Source organism: Trichosurus vulpecula, chromosome 8 (genome assembly GCF_011100635.1).
Source record: "Trichosurus vulpecula isolate mTriVul1 chromosome 8, mTriVul1.pri, whole genome shotgun sequence".
NCBI lineage: Eukaryota > Metazoa > Chordata > Mammalia > Diprotodontia > Phalangeridae > Trichosurus > Trichosurus vulpecula.
Window position 1 is genome coordinate 196,837,326 of NC_050580.1, and position 27,795 is coordinate 196,865,120.

A 27,795-nucleotide genomic window follows, 5' to 3' on the forward strand; every position below is an offset into this window, starting at 1 on the left:
AAGATCCTAAGCTCATGAGACTTTTGGAACACATGTCGGAAAAATCACCAACAAGAGAAGTTCTGTTATGGTTCAAATAGAGAATATATTCAGACACATATCAATGAGGGTGTAGGTAGGCAGATGCAGGATTTAATAGTTGGGGCAATTTTAAACCCACTATTCTCCCTCTTGGTATTACTGATACGTAATTCACAAAGATAATTTAGGTGGGAGTTGAAACATTAGAATAACAGAATCTACAAAGTTGTCACTTGGATATTAGAACATTCCATTTAAGAAATTCTATTTCCCTGGTACATTAAGAAGTGAATTTTCTGCCTCTGCTACTCCTTGGTGTGCCATTTTTGCCATATCACTAAGATCCCCTGTGGTTACACTAAAGTTCATTTTCACCTTGAGTGAATGGCTCTAGGAAATTATTCCAGAGGGGAATCTGAGATAAATCATTCACCCTACAATCCCTGCAATTAGGTCTTAGTGCATTATTACGTGGGAGTTTCCTAATATTCCTCCAATCTTTATCTCTGTAGCTTGGTCACACATTCTGGCTCAGTGGTTAGCCCCAGAGACCATGGAATCCTAGACACAGCCTTCCCTCTTCCTCTTGCCAAAGACAGCCCTTCTGAAATTAAAATGTCCCTAAGAATAGGGAAAGCAGTTTTGAATACTGGAGTCAAAGCAGTTATAGTCTCAGCAATTTAGTAATACAGAAATTATAAGGGAAAATATCCTCAGATAGGTCAGCATAATCTTAAAGTGTACTATAAATTGTTTCGGTGGTTAATATTTCTGCTTTTCTGATTTTGGTTGTGAAGTTTTTATGCCATAATACATGGTCACTTTTTGTGAAGGTGCCATGTACAGTTGAGGAAAAAAAGCTTACTCCTTTCAATCTCCAGACATCTATCATATATCTGGCTTTTCTAAGTTTCTATTCATCTACTTGACTTCTTTCTTAAGCATAATAGATTCTGCTCTAGCCCTTTATTTTGACTCTGTACATGTCTCTCTGTTTCATGTGTTTTTCTTGTGAACAGCATATTGTTGGATTCTGGTTTCTAATCCATTCTACTGTATACTTCTGATTTTTGAATGAGTTCATCCCATTCACATTCACAGTTATGGTTACTAACTCTGCATTTCCCTCCATCTTATCTTACTTTGTAGTTAGCTCCTACTTTCTTTTTTCTTTTTAAATTGCCTAATGCATTTGCCTTGCCCTATTCTAATTCCTTTTTTTCTGACTCTTACATGACCTTTTATACCCTAGCAAATATTTAAGGCACAACTAATCCCAATATTATGTAAAATATTTGAAAAAATAGGTAAGGGAGTCCTACCAAATTCCTTTTGACATAAATATGGTATTGATATCTAAACCAAGAAGGAAAAAAAAACAAAAAAAAACCCATAGACCGATTTCCCTAATGAGTGCTGACTCAAAAATTTTTCAATAAAACACTAGCAAGGAGATTACAGAGATATATGACAAAGATCATACACTATTATCAGGTGAGATTTGTAGCAGGAATGCAAGGCTAGTTCAATATTAGGAAAACTATCAACATAACTGACCATATCAGTAATAATAACAAAAATCATTGTGAAATCAATAGATGCAGTAAAAGCCTTTGACAAAATACAACCAACACCCATTCCTACTGAAAACACTAGAAAGCATAGGAATAAATGGAGCCTTTCTTTAAATAAGAAATGTCTATCTAAAACCAAGTGCTTCATAATGGGGATAAACTTGAAGCCTCCCTAACAAGATCAGGAGTCAAGCAAGGATGTCCACTAACATCACTATTATTCAATACTGTACTAGAAATACTAACTACAGCTATAAGGCAAGAAAAAGAAACTAAAGGACTAAAAATGGGCAATGAGGACACAAAACTATCACTCTTTGCAGATAACATGATGGTATCCTTAGAGAACCCTAGAGAATCAACTAAAAAATTAGTTGAAACAATTTACAACTTCAGGAAAGTTGAAGGATATAAAATAAATCCCATAAATCATCAGTATTTCTATATATACCTACAAAACCCAGCAAGAGACAGAAAGAGAAATTCTATTTAAAATAACTGTAGATAATACAAAGTACTTGGGGGTCTACCTGCCAAAACAAACCCAAGGACTGTAAGAACACAATTACAAAATATTTTTCACAATAAATAAAGGCACATCTAAACAACTGGCAAAATATAATTGCTTATGGGTAGGCTGAACCGCTATCATAAAAATGACAATTCTACCAAAGTTAACTTACTGATTCATTCAGTGTCATACCAACCTAACTACCAAAGAATTATTTTATAGAGCTAGAATACTAACAAAATTCATCTGGAAGAACAAAAGGTCAAGAATATGAAGGGAATCAATGAAAAAAACATGTCAAGGAAGGCATCCTCGCAGTTCCAGATTTCAAATTATATTACAGAGAAATAATCATCAAAACAATCTGCTATTAGCTAAGAAAGAGTAGTAGATCAGTGGAATGGATTAGGGACACAATACAAAGTAGTAAATGACCACAGTAATCTAGTGTTTGATAAACCAAAAAATCCAAGCTTTCGGGTAAGAACTCAACATCTGAGAAAAACTGCTGGGAAATCTGGAAAGCAGTTTGGCAAAAAGTAGGCTTAGACCAGCATCTCACACTGTATATCAAGATAAGGTCAAAACAGATAAATAACTTAGACATAAAGGATGATAGAATTAGTAAATTGGGGAGCTTGGGATAATTTACCTGTTAGAACTATGGATAAGGGAAAGTTTATGTTCAAAAAAGAAGGGATTGTGAGAAGTAAAATAGATCATTTTGATTACATGAAATAAAAAAGCTTTTGTGCAAACAAAATAATGTAGTCAAAATCAGAACTAAAACAGGAAATTGGAAAAAATTTTTGCAGCAAGTATCTCTGACAAAGGTCTCATTTCTCAAACATATTAGAATATGTATGTGGAACTGAGCCAAATTTAAAAAATAAGAGGCATTTTCCAATTGATAATTGGTCAAAGGATATGAAAAGGCAGTTTTCAGAAAAAGAAACCAAAGCTATCAATAGTCACATGAAAAAATGCTCTATCACTACTGATTGGAGAAATACAAATTAAAACAAGTCTTATGATATCACCTTACATCTATTAGATTGACTAGCATGACAGAAACAGAGAATGACAAATGCTGAAGGGGATGTGGAAAAATTGGGACATTGTTGGTAGACTTGTGAACTAGTCCAACCATTCTGGAGAACAATTTGGAACTAAGCCAAAAGGACTATAAAACTGTGTATACCCTTTAACCCAGAAATACCATTACTAGGTCAGTATCCCAAAGAGATCAAATAAAAGGGAAAAGGATCTATATGTACAAAAATATTTATAGCAGCTTATTGTGGTGACAAAGAATTAGAAATCAAGGGGATACCCATCAATTGAGGAATGCCTGAACAAGTGTGGAACAGCATATGATTGTAATGAAATACTACTGTGCTTTAAGTGATGAGCAGGATAGTTTCAGAAAAACCTGGGGAAACTTACATGAATTCATGCAAAGTGAAGTGAGCATAATGAGGAGAACACTGTTACACAGCAATACTGTAAGGATGATCAACTGTGAATCAAGACAATTCCAAAGGACACAATGAGAAACAATGCATGGAGGTTATTGCCTAATGATAGAAGAGTTCAATGTCACAGCTTGAACCAGACTGGCACAGACTTCAATAAGTCAGACTAATTTTAATTGTAAACAGACAGTTTTGTAGGATTTCATTTGCTTCAATAAAATCACCATTTTTATTACTATTATGGATTACCATTGATCGTGCTCTGATAGCATTCTTTCCAAGATATTCTGGATATAGTCACTAGAAACTGCAAAACTGGCCAATGGAAGTACTAAATAGCCAACCCATATAAAATATATGGACTCTGTTGGAGGTTTTTTGTTTTTGTTTTTTGAGAGGCAATCAGGGTTAAGTGATTTGCCCAGAGTCACACAGCTAATAAGTGTCAAATGTCTGAGGCTGAATTTGAACTTAGGGCCTCCTGACTCCAGAGTCAGCGCTTTACCCACTGTACCTCCTAGATGCCCCAAAATATGTGGATTCTCATATACAGGAGATAACTAAACTTGCACTAAACTTGCTGGGGAATACTCATATACGAAATGTGTTATGGGTTGGGGGTGGGGGGGATGGGACAACACCCTGAAGTTATGCCCTTGATGGCTAAGAATTCATACTGCTTTTACTTGGGAAAGGCTATTGAATTCAGAGAATTGCTATTCAGATTGCAAACTATGATAGTCACATGAATAATTCTAGAGGATATTTTTTTAAAGTGTCTTTATTGGCCCCCTTGAATTCTGAAAAAAGTAAATTAAGAATTCTCCACCTTAGATTACAAGTTAGGGGAAAACCAACACTAAAGTCAACAAACTGGTATAGTTTGACCAAAGGGAGCTTTATCATTTCCCGTAAATGACTTAACAGGTTTCAGCTAATGACTTAGCTGAAAAAGAAATCTAGGTTGTGATCAAATGCCTAAACCAACTCACACCAGGTAAAACTAGTGGAATATACTCCAGAGACCAAAGTAAATAGGTTTATTTAGAATATTACTTGAATAACTATCAGTACTGAGGGATTAAAAGAAGCATACAACTTCAGTTATGTATATAGATATATAAATTCTAAGATTATGTCAATAATTAAGAATGTATTGTAGATATAACACTGTTACTACTATTGTGTACATAAAGAACACATTCATAAGCAAATCAGGTATTAGTATGAGGTACAGTTAATGGTCACAATATAGTCTATAATCCCTTTTATTAATATTTTTACAATATATCATCAAAGAAAAGTTGTGATTTTTAACATACGCAAACCCTAGAGGAACTCAGCTTCTAAAACTCTCCTTTATACAGAAGTCATTCTTCTCTCTCTTGGTCTTAAGTCTTCCCATCATTCATTCAGGAACTCCTAGCCCATCCTGACCTTCGGAAAACCCTTAAGATTCCTCCTGTTAGGTAATTTTATTACCTTCTTCAGGGGACCAGAGTTGTAGAAGTTATTTTTTGGCTGGTCAAGAAAAAAAAAATGAAGTGGTTGCAGACTGAGGAATTCCATTGTAATTCGTCTTATTTTCCAAATTCTGGCTCTCTTATGACATATGCTGACAAAAGGCAAAGCACTGATATTATACCCTAAATCAAAGGTTTTCACGTGATCCAAGCTTTAGCACTTTCCAAGTTTTCTAACCATTCCCACTTTGCCTAAAGCTTACACTTAATTGATATTAAAAATTATAATGCTAGGGACATAATAGGCATATAACAAAAAAAGCAAACAATTGGCTCTCTATTGATTTTAGTAAATGATTCCTCTAAAAAGTAGTAAGGAGCAAGTTATATAAAGACTTAAAGCCCTGTGCCAGATCTGTCCAACAAACCTTAAAGAAAAAAAACTAAAAGAAGTCATAATACTCTTCATCTTAAGAGGCAAGTACTACAGTTATTATTGAATAACTTGTAACAGTCAGCCTATCAGAAGTAATTATACTAGCTGACATTTTGCCGTATTTCCCTTCCTCAAGATTATCTATCCTTAATGCAGAAGAAAGCTGACTGACATACTATTCGTTTGTAGCAATTCCTCGGAAGCACTGCAGGCAGAATCCTGTAGCACAGCATTCACATTTTCTTGCTCAGGAGACATGGGCTCTTGTTTAATCTGCACTGATGAGTCTGGTGCTGGGCATATGATACTCCCAGGAGCCTGGAATGCAGGTGGTGTGCACACTCGAAGTGGCACTCCAGAGGCAGATGGTGTTATATGTGAAGGGGAAGTCTCAAGAAAAAGAGGAAAAAAGGGACTAGGCAGAGGAGGGGGATCAGCAGCTGTCTGGGATCTGCACTTTCGCTCACGGGAAGGACTGCAGGGGACCTGTTCTGTTCGCTCAGGAGGTTCATAAGTTTCTGTAGAAAAGGGAACAAATATATACATTATTCATCTAAAATCAATAAATTTCAAACCAAAGAAAAAAAGAAAATGAGAAGATTTATATCTGTATAGGACATTATAATTCTATAACTCCCATGTCTCTATAAATTCTAAAGCCTCTTAATAACAATAACTAATATTTCTCATTCCTATGTGGCAGACAAGGCAGATTTTGTGTCCTTTTATACCCCAAAATCAAGTCTCAGCAAGTTAATGACTCATCTAAGAACACAAAAGGACTCAAGTCGAATTTGAATGAAGTTCAGGGTTCTTAGATTTCTTTAAGAAATTTAAGTATGCTCTGTCCATGATGACATCTTATTGCTTTCAACATTTCAAATGTGTTTGTATGCAAAGTCCATGAGATCCTCTTGGTACCTTGTAATCCTTGTAGAATCTGTATTCGGTGGGTCCTTAGGGCACTCATCTCCATAGTTATCTAAGAGGAGAGAAGGATTTTGTCCTTTGAAGTTCAATACAAACAACTATTTCCAACCAGACATAAAGACTTCATTCAATTACCTGTTGCTTCAGCACAAGTAGCCTCTGGACTTCCACATATGCTGCCTGCAGGGCTGCCCGGGCCTGCAAAAGGTTGTTGTCCATACACTGCAGGGATTTACTCAGCTCCTCCTCCCTTAGAGAAATATTCAGCAGTTGGTCAACCTGAGAACGTTCTGCCAACAGAAGATCAGGCCCACTTTAGCAAGGGAAGCTTTCATTTTATACAGCTCTTTAGTAGTCATTAAAGTATATACATTTAATGATGCATATTTTCCCTTTTGGTTCTCTCACTGGAGGCCAAATGTATTTCATAAGTTATGTGCTCCTGATGAGGGCACAGTCTCTGGGAGCCCCCTTGAACTGTCCTTGAATCTTCCAACTAGATCTGGCCTTCCCCAGAGACTATAGCCTCACATTATCATTAGGCCTAAACCTTGCCCTCTATTGTTAACTATAGATATGCATGCCTAAAGTTACTTCCCAACCTTGATATTATCAGTATCCATGCCTTCAGGAACTTCCTGCCCTTAATTCCATTCTCTTGGTTCCTGGACTCTGACCTCACCTGGTCCTCCTTAGACTTCCCCTCAAGACCCTCCCTAAACCCCTCCTCTAGTCACCCCAGACCACCCCTCAATCCCTCCCACAATCTTTGTGTATATAATCTCCATCTTGCCTCCATGAAGGTGCTCAGATTCAATCTAATTCAGTAGGTTGAATCTGGCCTGCTTGTGGAAACAGGCGGGGGATTTCTTAAGACAGCCCATTATGGTGAATCCCTAATAAACTTTCTCTTTTCCCTTGGCTGAGAAGGCTTGAGTCGAATTCTTTCGGCAGGACCCGGCGTGTAGGTATTCTGGGGCTGCGGCGGTCACCCCTAGAAACCTGTGGTTCCCCTACAATCATCATTTACAATAACCTCTTCACTCCCACCAGAAACTACCAACTGAGGAGATAGGATTTCTTGCTTCAAGTCACCATTACACTCATGATTTTTATTTCTTAAAAGTGGCTAAGTGTTGTGTGTTGAAAGTTTTCTACAAAATATGAAAGCAAATGCTCTTGGCCATATGGATGACAATTCAAGGGTTTTCAAAATTTGACACCACACAAAACACGTTACTCCTAAAATACAGATGTTAGCATTTTGAATATAACATAAATACATTTGTCAGACCCATGTTTCTCACTTAATATAGTTCTTTCAAAAAAAAACTTTAAATATAAGTTTTGTAAACCCTCCCAAATCTTAATACTCTAATACTGTCCTATAACAATACATGTACCACCTAGCCCAATTGTTTGGAAGACCTTATATATAGACAGCACCTCAGAAAAGCTTATAATCTAGATGCAACATTGTTATAGACTTGATCTATGATAAGTGATGATCCAAACAGGCTTATACCTCTACTGAATTGATGTTGATGGAGTTTAGACTGTGGGAAGCCCCTTGAACCCCACCCTGAATCTTCCCACTTGATCTGGCTTTTCATGCCCAAATAGCCTTAGCCTAGTCTAGCCTAGCCTTCCATTGTCTGGTTACCTCTGGATTGCCTTCTGGCTGTTTTACACCCTTGATCCTGATCAAAATATCTATACCCTAGCTCTCTTATTGTCTGTCATCTTCAGGTAGCCTTCAGCTATTTCCCACCCTGGAGTCTGACCTCACCCCAGTCACCCCCATCCGCTCTAAAAAGGATGCAGTGTGTCGGTATTCTGTGGTCTCGAGCATACCTCAACCCCAAACCTCATCAATGTGACTTAAAAAGAGGAAAAAAGAAAAATTTATATTTATAAATGTTAACTTTCTCCATAATTAAGGCAACTAAGAAAATTCAAAATCCATAGCAAACAATTACACATGATTCTGATTATTTGGGGGGGGATTATAAAAACTTCCAAAATAAAACCATTTAATAGCATTCAACACTATTTGGAATGACATTGACTAAGTGCTTACATTAAGTTAAAGAACTTAATATCAGGGCAATACATTTAAAACAATTGTGCATCTGTTTAATTTTCACTAAAGGAACATTTCTAAAATTTTAATAAGAATAACTGTACTTATAGTAACAACTATTCAGTATTCCATTTGTTTGACCACTTAAAAATTATTATTTTGGAAATAATGAAAAGCGTTTATAATACTAGAGCATACTAATAAGATGCATTTTAGAATATATCATTTTAAACAATAACAAATATTTCAATAATTTCACTTTCATTTAGAAAAGTTTTCTGCTATTTAGAGATAGTCTTAATAACATGTGTGCGCAGGCTTGATTTAAGGTTTATGAAACATTTTCCTCACCACTTAGATGAATAAGTAGGATAAGCAAAGCACTCTTTAAATCCCTTCCCATTATCTTACACTGCCCCCTCTTTGCCACAGGGCATTTTAAATGATAATTCAGTACGTTCTTCATAAAACCCCTTTCTTTCACAAAATCACCATGCTTGCTTAAATTCTCTCTGCTAAATAGGTTAGTGATACATTTGTAAAGGCACTAAAGTATCCCAACTTTTATCTTGAAGAATGAAGCCATAATTTAGAGCTTATATTTTAATGAAAAATAGCTATAACTATGAATACTTTTAAAACCACTAGTTTAGACTAGCTTCAAAAAGTAAATCAGCCTCCCACATACCAGTCAGCATTAACCCGCACTGACCATCGCCTACTAGAAAAGGACTAGAACAAGGGAGAAGCATACCCTAGATGGTAATACCAAAGGCATGCCCGTATCATAGAAAAAAGCAGCATGTGTAGTTGATGAAGTGCTTGACTTCAACGTCAAGAAAAACTGGGTTCAAATCCTAACTAGCACTTACTCTGCAATCATGACATTTGACCTCTCTAACCATTTCCTCAACTGTTATGAAGTTCATATACACAAATCTTAAAAGTATTCTGAAATATTACTTAGAAGTAGCATAATATGGGAGGTAGAGAGGCAAGCCTTAAAGACAGAACCTGGGTTGAAGTTCCTTCTCTTTTGACACATAAATGGTTACATGATCTTGAAGCAAGTCACTTAACATTTTGATATCCCAGGCAAGACTCAGTCGCAGAAGAGAAGAATATCTCCACTTAGTGCGGGGCATTAGTTCCCTACAAGTAAGTGTCACTACTTAACGCCAAAGGGACATAAATTTCTCACCCCTTGCATGACACTTTAATAATAAGTCTACCAAGAGACAGACATCACAAAACAGAGAAAAGTAGCTGGAGAAAGCCTGCAACGGATCTGAGGTGGAAAAGTTATGCACAGATCTAAATGGACTTTCTGGATTTGGATTTTACCTAAGTGTTCTACTATGTATCAAATCTCAAAACTTTCAGCATTAAGGGAATCATAAGCCTACAATTGCACCACAAAAGTATATTAACTTTAACCCCTTACAATATAAATCAAAAAGTTTCTATTATTTCTTCTAAAAGTATGACTGATGAAAAGAGTAGTAAAAACATGGGTTGTTTTTTCCTTTTGCTATATCTCAATAGGACTTATTATCAAGAGGATCAAAGACAACCGAATCTCCACAATTTTGCTTTGCATAATTCTTTTACATTTCTTTTGAACACAACACCAAACAAAATGAGAACTTTCAAGAACAGAAAAAAAGCTTCCACATTAAAGTGTGAATCTCTGTTATGTACACCTTGCTTTCCTTTTTTAAATATATAATTCAACAAGTAACTTCCAATGTCATCCAGCTTATTAACCATAATTTCTTCTGGTCTCTCCTCTACTCTTTCTTTTTTGGCAAATTTTATCCATTCTTTGCGCTCCTCTCACCCAAATGGAGAGAGAAAACCAAAATCTTTGTTAAAAAAAGTGTAATCAAAGAAAAAAAATTCCCCACACTGACCAACGCTGAAAATATGTCCTATTCTACAACTTAAATTTAATCTCTCTCTCTTTCAGGAGATAAACATCAAATGACAAACTCAATCCCTATCCTTCCTCAAGATTATGAAACCATACCTTTTTTGCCTTTAATTTTCCTTCTTTTATTCTTTCTTTCCAAACTTGGAAGCTCAGGGGAAGATCCATCCTGTGAAAATGCAAGAGTGAAAATACAAATGCGAATTGAATTGGTAGTATTTAATATGTAAATGCCATTTCATAATAAGCAGGGAGGGTTGAGGCTAAAGTAGTGTGAAAAGGAAGATATGCATGTACATTAATGAGAACAATTTTATACCCAATAGGTACTTAACAAATATTTGCTGGAAGTTCTTTATGACATCCAACTCTCCCTTCCTACTCTTAGCTCTCTCCCTTCCTTTTGGGAGGAAGGCAGAGAAGTATCAAAGAAACAAAAACAGCAACAATGAAGTAGATTTCCAATTGGGCCAGGGTTGGCAAGAGAAGGAGAAAGGCAGAATAAGAGCAGACAATTCTAATGATATTTCCAAGGTTGCACTGGCTGTGTACTATTAGTTAATAGAACTATAACCATTACAAAAGAAAACATTCAGTACCAGTAAAGGGTAAACCAATCATACATGCCTCTCAATCTAAGCTACTTTTCCACACCATCTTAACAGTACACTCATGAAAGCATGTCAAGTTACAACTGCAGGCATAATCAAACATTAACAATTGTTAGCTCAGTCATTTTAAAGATGACTTCATATTAGATCACATATCACCTGGCAGAATTAAATGATGGTTTAAAAAAAAACTACCTAGGCCAATGAAAATTTAAAAAACCAAAACCTCAAGATGATTCGATTCCCAGCCTAAATCAACCTCCACTCACCCTCTCCCCAACCCCGACCTGCACCAAGACCAGTGAAGCAGCCATTATGGCTCAGCCCAAAGAGCACTGGGCCTCCTCATACTTACTCCAGTGGCCCTTCGCTTCTTCCGCACGCCCTGGCCGTCGTTCTGCTCTGCCCCAGAGGTGCAGCTGCTGTCTGTAGCAGCATCCACTAAACTAGAGATGCCAAAGCCTGAGGAGACATTAGATGATAACGAGTTCCCTTCTCCGTTACTTTCCTGAGCGTTCTGGTTCTCAGAAAGGGGTGTCGAGCTCTCCTGCCTGTTCGGTTCTTCTTGTCTGGCAGAACGCACCAAGGGTATCATTCGGTCAGGAGGCAACTGGGCACTGTGCCGCCTTCGAGTCACAACACTTTCAACCCTTTCACCTGTCCTTGAGGAAGAAGCCAGAGGTGTCATGTCCTGTTTAAGGTTCACGTTTGCTTTTTGACCTTGGACTGTCTGCAATGAATTACCAGGTGGAACAGCCTGCTGAGGTTCATTCTCCTTTCCTAAAGCCTGCTCAGTGAAGAAGCTGTACATGGAAGGAGTCCTGTCCATGATCACACTGCTCTCAGAAAGACTGCGTTTCCTCACCAGTGCAGGTGATGTAGCGATGGAAATACCTTCCCACTGGAAACCTTCTAGACTGGACAGGTCAGGTTCCTCATCCAAATCCAACACCTCCTGCTCATTCTGAACTAGGGGCACCATCTCTATGCCAAACCTTATACAAAGAGCAGAAACAGAAAATGAGCATGGCTCAGAAAGGGAAAAGAAGGGTGAACTAAAAGACATGCTCTCTCAACTAAGAAAGAAGCTTATAGAAATATACCAATTTTTTTCACCCACACTTGTTTCTTTATACTAATACCTCATTTTTACATTATCTTCATTGACAAACATAGCCTTCCTCTATCCCCTATCCAGAGAGCCACCTATCCCTCATAACAAAGAACAAAAATGGAAAAAAAGGCAGGTTAGAAAAACTAACCAGCATATTAAACAGGTCTGACATTGTATGCATTGTCTACAAAGCTAATTCTATGTGCCAGTCAAATTTTCGTTACAAATAGCCAAGTAAGGTCTATTTACTTACTCTATCATAGTCAGAAACACTGAGATGCCATACAAGCTTGCTCAGAGTATTTATAAATTGCCATGAGCTAGTCCTTTCACATTCTAATAGTTAAATAAAGTTTAGGCAGTAAACTTATTTTGAAAATTTGTTCACTCTTTGGGGAATCTTCAATGTTAGATTTTTTAGTATCTGAAAACTACATTAAATTATTAAATTTCCAGAATTATCAATGCATAAATCATGTTTTTATAGACACAGAATGCACCAGTAATATAATTCTCTATCTCTCCTCACTTCCATTTTGATTTTAACATGAATTTATTCTCTACATCTATGCCTCAATTTCCTTATCTACACAATGCAAGCAAACACTATCAGCTACATGAATACCTATGGAAGATCTTGCAATCAAACCACAGGTATTCCTAAACAAGTCCTCAAAAAAAGATGATATATATATATATATGCAGGAAATAAGTCTTGCACAATTGCACATGTATAACCTATATCAAATTGCTTACCATCTCAGAGAGGGAGGGAGCAAATTTGGAACTCAAAAAAAATTTTTAAATGGCTGTTAAAAGGATGATTATATAGCATTTTATTATCCTATCCTTCTTAGTAACTATATTTTCATTTCAAATAAATGTTTACTTGTTTTTAACTTTCTAGGTAGTCAAGTTTTTTAAAAAGATTTTTGGGTTAATTTGTCAGTTCTAATTCCTACAATGTCAATGCCTTTAATCATTTAAGACCTAGCTACTTCCATACATCTTTTGCTGGATCAAGTTTGCATTCATTCAATAAATATTTCTAAAACACTCATTAAGTCCAGTTCAGTGTGGGGTACTAGAGGAGACTCAAGAATAACTAACTCTTGGGGATTTTGCAACTAAGTAATCAACCTACAAACTAACTACATTTCCTTCCTGGCTGCAGGAGACCAGAGGGGCCCTTCCTGGGTAGAGACCAGAGCACAAGATCAGGCTCACACAACCTAGGAAGCACCAAAAATTTGCAGACTCCCAGAACTAGCTCTGAAAAAAGCCACATACAAAAGCCTGAAGAATGTCTCCCCACCCTAAGGTGAGCAGAGAACTTTTAATATAAAGTTCAAAGTCAAGAAACAGGCTAGAAAAATAAGCAAACAAAAACAACAAAAATTTGGCTATAAAAAAGTACCATGGTAGCAGGTAATGACCAAGACGTAAACTCAGAAAAAGACAACAAAGGTAGAAACAGCTTCAAAAAAAGCATCAAAGAAAAATGCTAATTGGACCCAAGCCCAATAAGAATTCTTGGAAGGGTTAAAGAAAGTGAGGGAAAATTGGGAAAAGAAATGAGGGTGGTGAAAGAAAATTATGAAAAGATAATTAACAGCTTGGTAAAAGAGGCACAAAAAAATACTGAAGAAAACACCTTAAAAAATGGAAATTCATTGAAGAAAAGAACTATTTAAAAAACAGACTGGACCAAATGGAAAAGGAGGTACAAAATTTACTGAAAAGAACTCCTTAAAAACTGAAATTGGGCGAGTGAAAACTAATGGTTCCATGAAACATCAAGAAACAAAGTCAAAAGAAAGAAAAAATAGGAGAAAATGTGAAATATCTCATCAGAAAAACCGACCTGGAAAATAGATCAAGAAGAGACAATTTAAGATGTACTGAACTACCTAAAAGCCATGATCAAAGAAAGAGCCTAGACATCACATTTTAAGAAATTATTAAGGATGGAAAAAACAGAAATTGAAAGAATCTACCGATCACCTCCTAAAAGAGATCCCAAAAAGAAAACTCTCAGGAATATTATAGCCAAATTCCAGAGTTCGCAAGTCAAAGAGAAAATATTTCAAGCAGCCAGAAGGAAATAATTCAAACATTGTAGAGCCACAGTCAGGATCACACAAGATTTAGTGGCTTCCACATTAGAGGAGTGGAAGGCTTGGAATATATTCTGAAAGCCAAAGGAGTTAGAATTACAAAACTGAGAAGAATCCTTTGGGGAAAAAAATGGACATTTAATGAAACAAAAGATTTTCAAGCATTCCTGATGAAAAGACCAGAGCTGAAGAGAAAATACGATATTCAAACACAAGACTCAAGAGAAGCATAAAAAGGTAAACATAAAAGAGTAATCATCAGAGATTTAATAAAGTTAAACTGTTTACATTCCTATATGGGAAGATGATTCATGTAACTCCTAAGAACTTAGTTATTATTAGGGCAGTTAAAAGGAGTTTACATAGACAGAGAGCATGGGTATAAATCTATTATGTTGGAACGATCTCAAAAAAATAAAGTGAAGGGGTGAGAAAGAAGGATGCATCGGGAAGGGAGAACGGAGAAAATTTTCTCAAATAAAAGTGGCACACAAGGCACTTTATGAAAAGACTTTTCCAGTAAAAGAAAATTAGGAGGGGACCCAATGCATTAATTCATCGAAAATCATTCAAAGATGCAAGAACATATATACATGTACACACACACACATACATATATACACACGCACTCAGCTGTGTACAGAAATGTAACTTACACAATAGCAAAATAGGAGGGAGAGGGGATAACAGAAGGCAGTGGTGATAAAAGGGAGGGTAGATGAAGGAAGGCAGTATTTAGAAGTAAAATGGTAGACTTTTGGGGAGGGACTGGATAAAAAGAGAAGAAAATAGAAGAAAAAGGGATGGAAGGAAATACAAAGTTAATAATCATAACTGTGAAGGTGAATGGAATATACTCGCCTATAAAACAGAAGCAGATGAATTAAATTAGAAATGCAAATGAATTAGAAAGCAAAATTCAACAATATGACAAGACACACTTGAAACAGAAAGCTACAAAAAAGAGTTAAAATAAAGGGCTGGAGCAGAAACTAAAATGCTTCAGCTGAACTAAAAAAAGGAAGGGTACCAATCAACATCTCAGACAAATGAAAAGCAAAAATAGACCTAATTAAAAGGGACAGTGAGGGAAACTACATTTTGCTAAAAGGCACCATAGACAACGAAGTAATATAAAAAATTTTTAAAGCAAGTTTCTCTGACAAAGACCTCATTTCTCAAATATATGCTGAGTACTGAAATGAGTCAAATTTATAAAAAAAATAAGAGCCATTCTCCAATTGATAAGTTGTCAAAGGATAAAAACAGGCAATTTTCAGAAGAAATCAAAACTCTCTGTGGTCATATGAAAAAATGCTCTAAATCACTACTGATTAGAAAAAGACAAATTAATAAAATTCTGAGGTATCACCTCACAACTTTCAGAAATGACAAATGCTGGAAGGGATGAGGGAAAGGGAAAATAGGTACACTAATGAAATGTTAGGTAGTACAGTGGAGAGAATACTGGGCTTGGAATTAGGAAGATTCATCTTCATGAATTCAAATCTTGCCTCAGACACTTAGTAGTGGTGTGACCCTGGGCAATCCTGTTTGCCACTTAATCCTGTTTGCCTCAGTTTCCTCATCTGTAAAATGAGCTGGAGAAGGAAATGGCAAGCCACTCCAGTATCTTTGCCAACAAAACCCCAAAATGGGGTCACGGAGAGATGGACATGACCAAAACAACATATGAACTGTTGATGGAATAATGAACTGGTCCCATAATTCTGGAGAACAACTAGGAACTAGGCACAATGTGCCTAAAACTGTGGATTCCCTTTGATGCAGAAATACCACAACTAGGTGTGTAACCCAAAGAGATCAAAGAAAAAGGAAAAGGACTTATATGTACAAAAATTTTATAGCAGCTCTTTTTATGGTGGCAAAGAACTAGAAATCGAGGGGACGTTCATCAATTGGGGAACAGCTGAACAAGTGTGGTATATGATTGCGATGGAATACTATAGTGCTGTGGGAAATGACAAGTGAGGTGGTTTCAGAAAAAAACTACCAAGACCTATATGAACCAATGCAAAATGAAGTAAGAAGAACTGGGAGATCATTATGCACAGTAATAGCAGTATTATAATGGTGATCAACTGTGAAAGACTTGGCTACTCTGATCCAATACAATGATCCAAGACAATTTCAAAGGACTCATGATGGAAAAATGCTACCCACCTGATAAACTGAGTGTAATCGAAGTTTACCTTTCACACTCTATTTTTCTTGCTTTTTTGGGAATGGTAATATGGCAAATATAGAAATGTTTTGCATGATTTCACATGTATAATTGATATCATAGTATTTGCCCTCTTAGTGGGTGAAGGAAGGAGTTGGAAGAGAGAAAATTTGGAACTCAAAATTTAAAAAAAAAAAATGCTAAAAGTTAATTTAAAAAAATACTTTGCAAAATTTTTTTTCAGAAAACAAAGAAAAAGGGCACTCACCTGGGTAAACCTTTGCCCAGCTCCTGCTTCTTCTTGGTTACCTGCTGAATGACCTGCTCCCAGTTGACATTTCTTCGAGAAGCATTCAGAATTTGTCGCAGGGTTGGTTTGAGCCCTGACTCCTTCTCTGTCTCACTCTTTCGATGCCCACTAACATTCCGAATGCGGCGTGCATTATTGAGATTGGGCTCAGGAAGATGAGCTCCAGGTTTGCTCTTCAAACTGATGTGCCGTGTTAGATCTCGCTGGAGAGAGGCAGGAAAACCAAGTTTGCTTAGTTCAGGCAGGAGAGAGCCTGAAGGTTGACCTGCACCTCCTTTTTGGAGGTCAACATCCAAGTTATTGCTCTCAAAGCTTTCTGTTTCGAAAGGCACACTTGACTTAGGATCTTCAACCTGGATGTCTTCTAGTGATGGTTTCAAGTCTAGCAGTAAGCCAGATTGAGGACTAGCTGCAGATGCTACAGAATCCATTTGAAATTCTGATTCTTTTTGGTGAGCTGTGGGGCCATCTGAATTAATGGAGCATTTTCCAGTTGTTTTCATAATTTTGTCATCGCTCTCTTTCTCAGTAGCAGCACGTTCACATTCTAAAGTGCCACAAGGTGAACCTTTGGAAAATACCGGACCAACATCTTCGACTTTTGTACTGTGTTTTTCAAGGTCCAATAGTTCTGTATCACCTCCATCTTTTGGTGCAGGTTCTTGAAGCTCAGTGTTCAAAGAGCCTTTCACAGACTCTTCTCCATTTTTACTTTCTGATGCACAGCTCCTGGTACTTTTGGCACTGCTCAGTAGGGGATTTTGCAGGGACTGACTACATTTTAGCACCTCCTTGGCTTTTCGCAAGACTTCACTTAAATTGTCAACAGGCTCCTTCTGAGTGCCATCAAGCACAGTTTTATTTCCTTTTGAGACACGAGAACATGAACTACGCAATTTAGATACATAGGAGGAATTCTGGTTCTCTTCCGAGCTAAGTGTATTTGAGTGATTCTGACATTCTCCAGGGGCTGAAGACAAAGGTTTTGTGTTTTTCAAAAGGTTCTTTGAATCTTGTTTTTGAGACAATGATCTAGTGTTTGGGATTGGAAGGGGTGGAGTCTTCAGTGATGGCATTTTATGTGAGCTGTTCTCTTGTTCAGGTATTACTCTAGATGTGCAAGTGGTCACTGCCTCACTGGAAACATTGTGATCAGAAGCGACCTTGGGATCCAATGATCCTGATTGAGTTTCTTTATGTGTTTTCAGCTTTGTGGAATTATCTGCACTATTAGTCTTGAGACCTTTCCCACATGCAGTTATTAGGTGAAAAAGGAAAGGAGGTTCATCTACCACTTCTGACTTTTTAGCAGGAACTTCTTTCAACCCTGGTTGTGGCTCTGTGATTTTCTGGGATGGGTAAGGAGTCCAGCGATGAATTTTATCCTTTGATACATTACCGCTCTTTCCACTTACTTTAGAAGCTATAATTTCTGCATGTTTAGAGGTTTGGCTTTCAGGCTGCTCAGAACTGCTGAAGTCAAGTAAGCCCTCTGAAGGAAGCTTATCACTTGTAAAATCCAATAGGTAATCACTATTATCTTCTGTGGGACCTCTATTCTCTTGCCTTTGCCAAATATATCTTTCTTGATTATATTTATTTAATTTATTAGATTTCTTGTTCCATAGCATGGTCATGTCATCAATTTGGCAATTAGAATTCCTGTTTCTTCCAGGCTGAAATATGTCTCCAGGGCCACTATAATTCCAATTATTTGTACTACGTGCCTTGGATTGCCAGTTTCCACTACCGCTGTTCATGTGCCAAAAACCACCTGGTCCTTCAGAATGCCAGTTAGAATTCCTTCCTGTACCACCATGATGCCAATCTACTGCTCCATTATTTGGATGCCAACCACCTCCAGAATTACTGTGGTTGTGATACCAATTTGAAGATCCTCCTGGACCACCCTTGTGCCACCCAGAACGTCCTCTTGGTCCACCACCATTCCTCAAGGAATGTGGAAAGTTATTTTTCCGACCACCATTAAAGCCATCCTTTTCCCACTTCCAATCCCGCTGAAGTGGTGCACGATGGTGCCAAGATAGCTGATCATAAGTGTCTCTCTCTTGGTAAGCTCCTCGGTCTTCTCTTCGCCACTGTCGTCTGTCATCAGAGTTTATTTCTTGGCCAGTAACAGATGCTTCATCTTGTCTAGAAGACAAACAGTTTTTCCTTGGTGATTTAAAAACACATTTCTTGTGTCCTCTCAATCCTAGCTAAAAGTCCAATCACTCTAAGCCAGTTTAAATGGCAAGATTTTACTGCACTAAAGAACTGTTATGTTTAAATGTACCAATACAAACCAAAAAAGTTCAAGACATGAAAAAGATAATCTAGCAAAAGGCTAAGACATTAGGATTATTTGTCATGAAGAGAGCTGACAGTTTCATAAAATTATATTAAGTACAAAGATGAATTTCTCACTTCTACAGAAAGAAGACAAAAAAAGGCTTAAGAAAAAATTGACTAAGATGTGTCAGCCACTGCAACTGCTATCCCTAAAGTATTTTAAGAATACTAAGCTTAATAAAAATACTCCCTTGATGACTCACGTACAGTTTTGCTCACATACGATAAATAAAGACTAGAACTCTGGAGGACCCATAACTAGGTTTACAGAATACATCTGGCTTGAGAAGCTTCAGTAGCTCCCTACTGCCTCTGGGATAAAACAAAGTCCTAAGCTTAGGATTTAAAGCCTTTTAAAACTCTAGTTCCAGGCTATGCTATTATATTTATTTTTATTTTACCGAAGGCATCTTCACCCTACATGGTGTTTCCTGATCTCAGCACTCCATCGCTCACTTGTGTGACTCTGCATGGCTGGAGAACACTCCCTCTCACTCTGCCTCAAAGTAGACCATAGCAGGGCAGCTAGGTGGCGCAGTGAGTAAAGCAGCGGCCCTGGAGTCAGGAGGACCTGAGTTCAATCCGGCCTCAGACACTTTACGCTTATTAGAGGTGTGACCTTGGGCAAGCCACTGAATCCCAAGTGCCTTGCCTGAGTCTCCCCTCAAAAAAAAAAAAAAAAAAAAAAGGAGACAGTAGCTTCCTCCAAGACTCCACCCCAATGCCACTTTCAACATGAGCCTCTAAACAGTAGTGTTCTTTCCTTTTTTCTAGTTCAGAACCTCGTACAATAGAGGCCATAAATATGTGGTGGTTGTTTTTTAGTACTTCCTATCATCAACAAATGCTTATTAAGTCTTAATTACAAAGTGGACATCATGGGCTGGGCACATAAATATGTATTTTGGTTACTATGCCTCCCTTGAGGGGCTTACAAACAAGACCTAGAAACAGCTAACACTGAACAGAAAAACAATAAATAGCAGGAGTTCAAATAAGGGAAAAAGTCACAGATGTACTAACGTTACATGCAGCACAAGCTACAAGCACATTCAACAATTAGGACAGAACGATCCAAGTTAATACTGCTGAACTCCAGGAATAACATTATAGTAAGTAAAATATCATGCGAACATATGTTAAAATAATTTCCTAACAACGTACTCTTTATCCCAAATCAAAGCAAGAATTGCTTGGTTAAGTTTCTTTCTAATGACCTTCTTAAGACCTACGACCTTGCCTCAAATCAATATAAGTCTTATAAGAAAGAGTATGCTACCCTGGAAAAGGCTCTCACTAGTATTTGGAATCAAAAGGCCTGAGTTCTATCATCCAGCTATGTGACCACAGGCAAATCGGCAGGAGAGACAGTCATCTGTAGAGCAAGAATTACACAGGAAATACTAACAAGCTACAAGGATGCTGGGAGGATCAAATGAAATAACGGAGGTAAAAACATTTTTTTTAAATGAAAAGTGCTTTAAAAATGTAAGTTACTGTTATTTGGACTCAACTTCATTGGCATTCAAGTTCCTAAATCCAATTGAAAATTTTAAAATACTACGAGATAATATGGAATCAAAAGTTTTCTAAGTAAGACGACCCAAACCACCCAACGGCAATTACAGTATCCATACTAAAACATGCTTTAAGTATTAAGTAAATCACTATCCTGTCTTTCTTTCCTTGGTAGTCTATCAATGCCAAATCTAATAAATCAATAATTAATTGGGTCAGACTTTTCTGTTCCAGGAATATTCAGGAAAGCTATTACTCAATACTCCCAAATTAGAAATCCTTTCCCAGTATGAGTTGACTACTCTCAGTAGTACAACAGCTAAAACAATACCTTAGAAAAAAACTAAGACAAGCAGGAACATTCATGGATAGAAAGAGCAGATGACTGTACCAATAAATGGCTTCAGAAACATGTCAGGGTATCCTTCCGAAGATAAAACTAGTACAATATCTAGGATACTGAAGAGCTCATATCTTTTCCTTTAATGTTATCTATTAGTAGACAGATAACTTGATAATAGAAAATTACTATAATAAAACAAAAATGAAATATGGTCTTCAACTCCAAGATAGGAAGGGTGTGAGCTGCTGCTATGCAGAATTTAACAGAAATGTCATCTGAAGGACTAAGCAACTGAACTATGTAAGAACTCATGCTGCTAGACATTTTAAGACAGCCTCCCTTGAAGGGCTGTTATAAACACTTATGACATAGAAAACAGGTTTATTTTATTCTAACATGTTACTTTAGTGAAATCTACTTTTCTTCTGAGTACAGACCAGGAAACATCTTAACTTTTATTACAAATCTCTGGACAAAGCGTAAAGGAGAAAGAAAAGACAATCAGTTGCTATATTTTCATTATACATGAAAACCATCTCCTTGAGATAAAATCTCACAAGTAACTCCACTGCTTTGGCTCTCTACCACGGTTTTAAATCAAAATAACTTAGCTTTTCATAATTTTTACAAAACGAGTAGTAGTATTTTAATTACCAAAGCTGTTGTACTGTATCTTCAAGAATTATCCTCAGTCCTGCTTGCCCTATTATAAGCGTAGCCTAATATTTACAATAAGTCTGACTTCTTTAAAAATAAGCACTATTAACATCAAATATGTAATACTCATTGGCCAATATAGAAAATGTAACTTTGACAAGAAATCAGATTTAGTTTTTAAGCCAATTAGTTCTGCATTTTAAAATTTCAGAAAAGAATTCCAAGTAATGCCCTGCTGAATTTATGAACACAAAAACCCTAAATTAAACAACCCAGAAGCCAACAGTTTAACATGAATGCTGCAGAGCTGAAAAGTATGGAAGTACTATCTCACAGAGGATTTTAAAAATTCATAGAAAATACTGACCTGCTTTGTTCATTCCTTTGTTTTATTAGCTGAACAAGTTCCTTGTCAAAGTATTCTTCTTCCACCTCTTCTTCTTTTCCATCTTCTTCTCTTTCCTGGGCATCGACATTATCCTTGTGTAACTGGCTGGAAATGTGTTTTGCATAAGCTGACAAGCCTACTACGGTCACCCGGCACACGCGGCATTCATGGTTACTGTCCCTAGGACAAGAAGGAGATAAGGGACATTCAATTCTTCCCACAGGCATTGCAGGCACAACAGATCGTATGTGATTTCCTCTGAAGGCACTAAGCAACTTGAAACAATGAAAATTGATTTAACTTTTATGCCCCTTTCACCACCTTGAAAATATTTGTAATTTTAAAAAAACAATTTATAATGATTTTTTTCCAACAATCAAGAGGTAATACACTTGAGAATAATGCAGTACAAAAGGAAAAATCTTCTTGAATTGTTGTACTCAAAATCATGTTAGAGGAAACATGGTGAAAGGGGAGGCAGGGCAGGGGGCTCAGAGCAAACAGGAGCTGCTCTGAAGCACACCCATGGTGCCAGCTGCACTCAGAGAGCCTGGTGATAGCTGCTACATTTAATCTCTGGCTCAAAAGCATTCCTCCAGTGAAAGCAGAGGGGAGGGGAAAAGAGTAGGTGGCTAGAGCCAATCTCAACAGGGTAACCTAAACTGGGACAGCTGGGACCTTGCCTGGAATCTGAGGATTCTGGACCCCATAGCAAATGATGGGAGGAGCCTGCAGTTTACTGAGCTTTATTTGGGGTGGATAATACACGCGGTCTGCATTCCGCTTTGGAAGGGCTTATCTTAAAGGGGAGGGAAAAAGCATTTCAGCTAGAGGAAGTCAACAGCTGTGTTAAGCAAATGGTCATTCTCAAATTTCAGAGAATGCTATAGTTAAATGGCAATTAGAACTAGGTTTCAATTTTGGAAAGAACTTGGATGCAATGTTCTTATGCTTTTACATGTTTTTTTAAAAAAGGACAACGAGAATCAAAAAAGAGAAAAGGGTCACAGCAGTGATTAAAGAATCACAAAATGGCTCTTCTGTCAAGCCACCTAACTTCAGCTGTATAACCAGTTCAAGTCCAGGGTCAGAGGCACTTGGTTCAGGCTTTATTGATAATTATTTCTGGCACCTTGAATCACTTTCTCAGTTCAATTATAACTCAAGCTAGTTTATGATTGTCATCAGTGAGAAATACCTGGATATTCCAACCATGGGTTATCAATATTTTCAGTACTTCAATATCCATCCCAGAAGAAAATCTCTTTCCTCTGCAACCTCTCCCCATACTCTCAATTCTGGGGAATGTCTTGTCCCAGTAGTGTCCAACTCAAATAGAACCAGGGCCACCAAACGCTACATAAAGATCTCTCCAGGCTGCATATTGACTTAGAAAACCACATATAGCATTATCTATGTTCTATTGTATTTTTATTTATTTTGTTAAATATTCTCCAATTATATTTTAATCTGGTTGGGGACAGCTGGGAATTTGACACCCCTGTGCCAGCTGTTCATTTTCTCTCACACCCTCCCTCTTTCCATTTCCTCCTCTTAAATTCTTGCTCAATTCTTCACCCTTGATCTCTTTTTTCCATCCTCTTTTGATGTTCTTGATCTCTCTCTGGAAGACCATGCATTTCTAGTCTCCCTCTCCAATGATGGCTGGTTCCTGTTTTATGTCCCCTGACATAACTGGCTAGGAAGAGTTGGCACACTCCCTGCTTCCCACAGCTACTCCAAATCCCCTCTGTCATAAGCAAGGATTCTTTTAGAGTTCATTCTATTCTCAGTCAATCTAAATCCTGGATGTTATGATCTACTAGCTTCCAAAATGACTCTCCCTCCTTCTTCCTGATTAGAGACTGTCTCAAGACAAGAATCTGTTCTCCTCTGCTCATGTCCTTTCAGCCTACAGGCCATGTTGACCCTAGAGGTGACTAGCACAACTGTACTGTTTTGGAAGAGTTTATCTTAAAGGGGAAAAAAGCTTCAACTTCAACCTTAATTAGCTTGCACTGTCCTACCATCGCTCATACCTATAATGGCAAGCAAAGTGGGACTTTTACTCAGGTAATCAAGTGCCTTTGGTTGAGTCTTTGATTAAATTCAAGAATCTTTGATGACCTGCTTAAGTCACAAGAAAGCCTAAGTCACATGAGTTTGAGTCACATGGTTGTGATGCCCTCTGATCCTGAAGAAGCATATACATATACACTCAGAGGTTAGCATTTTGCTTTGGGACTCACTCATTGGAAGAGTATCATGTGGAGACTCTGGGTAGCCGTTAAGGAGCGCCACCCCCCAGCTTTGAAAACCCAGATGTTGGTGCCTCTCTCTCTCTCTCTGGTAACTATGTATGTATAGCTTTGGTCAGCTAGAAGCCTGTCTGTTGATGTGTGTTATTTGTTCTGTTTGTATTTTCTCTGTTCGTAATTTCTGTAATTGCTCCGAAGTTCAGAGTGCTGACTTTTTCCCCTGAGCTAAGCGGATGATATATGTATGCTTAATTAAAGGGAGATTGTAAACCCCTTAAAGTTGCTTTCCTTAGAAAAGCAAATCAAAGAATCTGTGCCAGCAGCCCTCCTGTGTGCTGGTGGTGTTGGTCTTACACAGCTACAGTAGTGGCAAGCAGCATTGTTGTTACGATACCCCACCACTCCTCAACTCTACATAACCTCCTTCTCCAAGCACACTTCCAATATGGGTGGAGGAAGTCACACCATCATATTGACTGGTCTACTGCAGATTCCTGTTATCTCAGCTCATCTAAGTCCTCACTGAAGAAAAAACAAAACAACAATTCTTTCTCGATTGGTTTATCTTCTTAGTTTTTGCTCCAAAACTTCTCAAGTCCCTAATTCCTTAACCAACAAGAGATGTCTTACTTAGGAAAAAAAAAAAGGAAGACATCCTCAATGGGCTATGTCTCCTCTACCACCATACTTCAAAATTCCTCCTCCATCTTTATATTTACAAAAACTTTCTTTTACTTCTTAGTAAAGAGGTAGTCTTTCCTACAAAGTCAATCCTTCTACCTGTGCACTCACTTCTCTGCCTTCTTGCATGGTAGCTAGAAAGCTAGAAAGCACCCAAGGCAAGAGGAATAAGACGGTGTGGCAGAGAAACTAGAACTGACTTTGCCCTAGATCAGACCACTTTGGGAGCACTGGAAGCTTGAAAGTCCCGAGCCTGAGCTGTCCCTGATGGCCTTGATAACACAACACTTCATACTCCAAGAAATCAGCAATAGGACAAGCCTAGAACTTCTCTGCAGAGGTTCACAGATGCTGGCCCTAAAATCAAGTCTGAAGTTAGGGTAGAAGAATAAACAAACCAAAAAGAATCCTACCATCACAAAAAGCTTTATGATGACAAGAAAGCTTAAGACATAAACCCAAAAGAAGAAAATGACTCCAAAACAGCTACAAGCAAAACCTCAAAGGAAAGTACAGCTTGAAGACAAATTCAACCAGAATTCCTGGAACAGAGGAAGCAAGAATATTTTAAAAGAGTTTAAAAATGTTTTTAATTAACAAAATGAGAACACTTGAGGAAAAAAAAGGCAAAGAAATGAGAGCCATAGAAGAAAGAATTGGAAAGGGAAACTAACAGCTTATTTAGATGATGTTAAGGGACAGTCTCCAGAAGTCATAATAACTTAGAGAATCCATTTCCATGGTAGGACTAAATTTGTCCAGCACAATAGCGTGTGTGTGCAATGGTATTCTCTCAAGGAAAAAGCAGGAAATACTTCTTTGGTTGGTCCTTTTTTATATTCCATATATAGTCCACCCCAAGCCATGTTCTCATGGTAAATAACATTATCTTTTACCACAGAGATTGAAGCGATCTGTCATGAGCTTATTCAAGGCCCTTTCCAATACACCTCTTCTTTCGTTCCCACTCACTGCTCATTTAACTCCCTGTACGACCCTGATGACATTAGGGTTCTGAGGAGATACCTATGTCATCTCCCAATATTAGAATGTAAACACTTCTTCCTTGTATAGTGCTTTCTGATTACTTACTCCTACCTTTTTATGTTTCTCTTGACTCCTGTGTTTCAAGTTGATGTTTGGAATGCTTTAAAGTCTTGAATTTTCATCAAGGGTCCATTTTTCCTCACAGGATTATGATCAATTTTCCTGGATAATTTCTTGGCTGTATGCCTCTACTTTCTGTCTTCTGAAATGTAGTATTCCATTATATCTGCTCCATTATAGCAGTAGCTAATAAATCTTATGTGATCCCAACTGTGGATCTTTGGTACCTGAAATCTTTCTTTCTAGTTGTTTGCAATATTTTTCTGCCAGGGCGGAAAGAGAGAGATCAAATGGTTGCAGTTACCTAACATTCAGGATCAGTAAGTTGGAAAAGGCAGAATGTGAAGTGTTAAAGAATTCTAGTATAATAGTTATAAAGATATTAAAGTGGTAAACTGTGGGATCAAGGTTGGACAAGGAGACAAGTAAGGCAAGAGAAGGAGGGCATAGACTGCAAGTCATGATAAGGACAAAGAAATGGTTTGCAATTATTATAAAAGTATGGACAGATAAAGAATAAAAGGTTGTGGTTGAATAGCAAAATTCTTAAGTTCAGAATCTTGGGAAGATTAGACTCTAATGGTGGAAGTTCCCAGAAGGAAGTGAAGAATAGGTGTGGTTCATATGTAGCATCTAGAAGATAAAGGGAATTGAAAGAAAAGAAAGGATTTGAGAAAAAGCTTAGCCTTCAAAGACAAGATAGCACCAGACAGACACTGAATAAAGAAACCTAAGTTTGAATACTGGCTCTATTACTTATTAGCTATACAACCTTAGGCAAGTAACAACTTCTAGGTCTCAGTTCTCTCATTTGAAAAACGGAGATTGTAAATATTACTGTAACCTTAAAGTAGCATATAAGAGTGAAGATTAATCATCATAACTATTATTGGAAGTGGTGTAGTTAAATGGGGCAGCTATGTGGTGTAGTGGATAGAGTGCCAGGCCTGGAAATCAGGAAGACTCATCTTCCCAAGTTCAAATCTGGCTTCAGACACTTACGAGAGGTGTGAAAGTCACTTAACCCTGTTTGTTTCATTTTCCTCATTTGTAAAATGAGCTGGTGAATGACAAACCACTCCACTATCTCTGCCAAGAAAACCCCAAATGGGGTCATAAAGAGTCAGACACAACTGAAAAAACAACTCAACAAAATAGTTACAATAAGATGGTAAGAGCTAAGTCGTGATGCTGTTGTTTTAACAGAATGGAAGAAACTTTTAAGAGTTTAGGAATTGTGTGGTCACTATGAGAAGGTTTGCCAACATCACTACTAAGGTCCCTGAGAATGACAGGGAAATATGGTGGAGAGAAAGACCGTATAAGTTAAGAACTAAAATCACTGAGAAAAGTGAGTAAATAACCTGGAGATAGGCAAATGACAACAACAAAGATGTGGGAAAGGGACCTTGTTGGTCCCATAAATGCATGTTTGGAAAGGAAAGAAAGGGTAAAGGAAGGGTAGAAGTAGATCCCAAAGGAAAGGCTAGAAAGAGAGGTAATTTTTTTTATAAAACACAAGTCAGAACATAGCACTCTACTGCTCAATAAACTCCAATGGCTCTAAGATAAAATATGAACTCTTCCATTTGGCATTTAAAGCCCCTTACAAATTGACTCCAACCTACCTTGCTAGACCACATTACTCTCCTTCACAAACTCTACAGTCCAGCCAAACTGGCCTTCCTGCTGTTCCTCACACATCACCATATCTTCTATCTCCATGCCTTT

At 37.5% G+C, this 27,795-nt stretch overlaps 1 protein-coding gene across 3 annotated transcripts in view; it reads right to left on the reverse strand.

Annotated features, from left to right (window-relative positions):
• ZNF106 (zinc finger protein 106) overlaps positions 1-27,795 on the reverse strand; it is a 77,344-nt gene that overhangs the window by 32,077 nt on the left and 17,472 nt on the right. For 2 of the 3 annotated variants that reach the window (XM_036737026.1, XM_036737027.1), the window contains 7 exons: positions 21,998-22,198; positions 16,719-18,914; positions 11,390-12,029; positions 10,523-10,592; positions 6,546-6,700; positions 6,402-6,462; positions 5,657-5,998 (listed from right to left, as the gene is read on the reverse strand). In XM_036737026.1, the coding sequence (XP_036592921.1) occupies positions 5,657-5,998; positions 6,402-6,462; positions 6,546-6,700; positions 10,523-10,592; positions 11,390-12,029; positions 16,719-18,914; positions 21,998-22,198 (3,665 nt within the window). The remainder of the gene's footprint in view (positions 1-5,656; positions 5,999-6,401; positions 6,463-6,545; positions 6,701-10,522; positions 10,593-11,389; positions 12,030-16,718; positions 18,915-21,997; positions 22,199-27,795) is intronic. The other variant, XM_036737028.1, reaches the window with a different exon arrangement.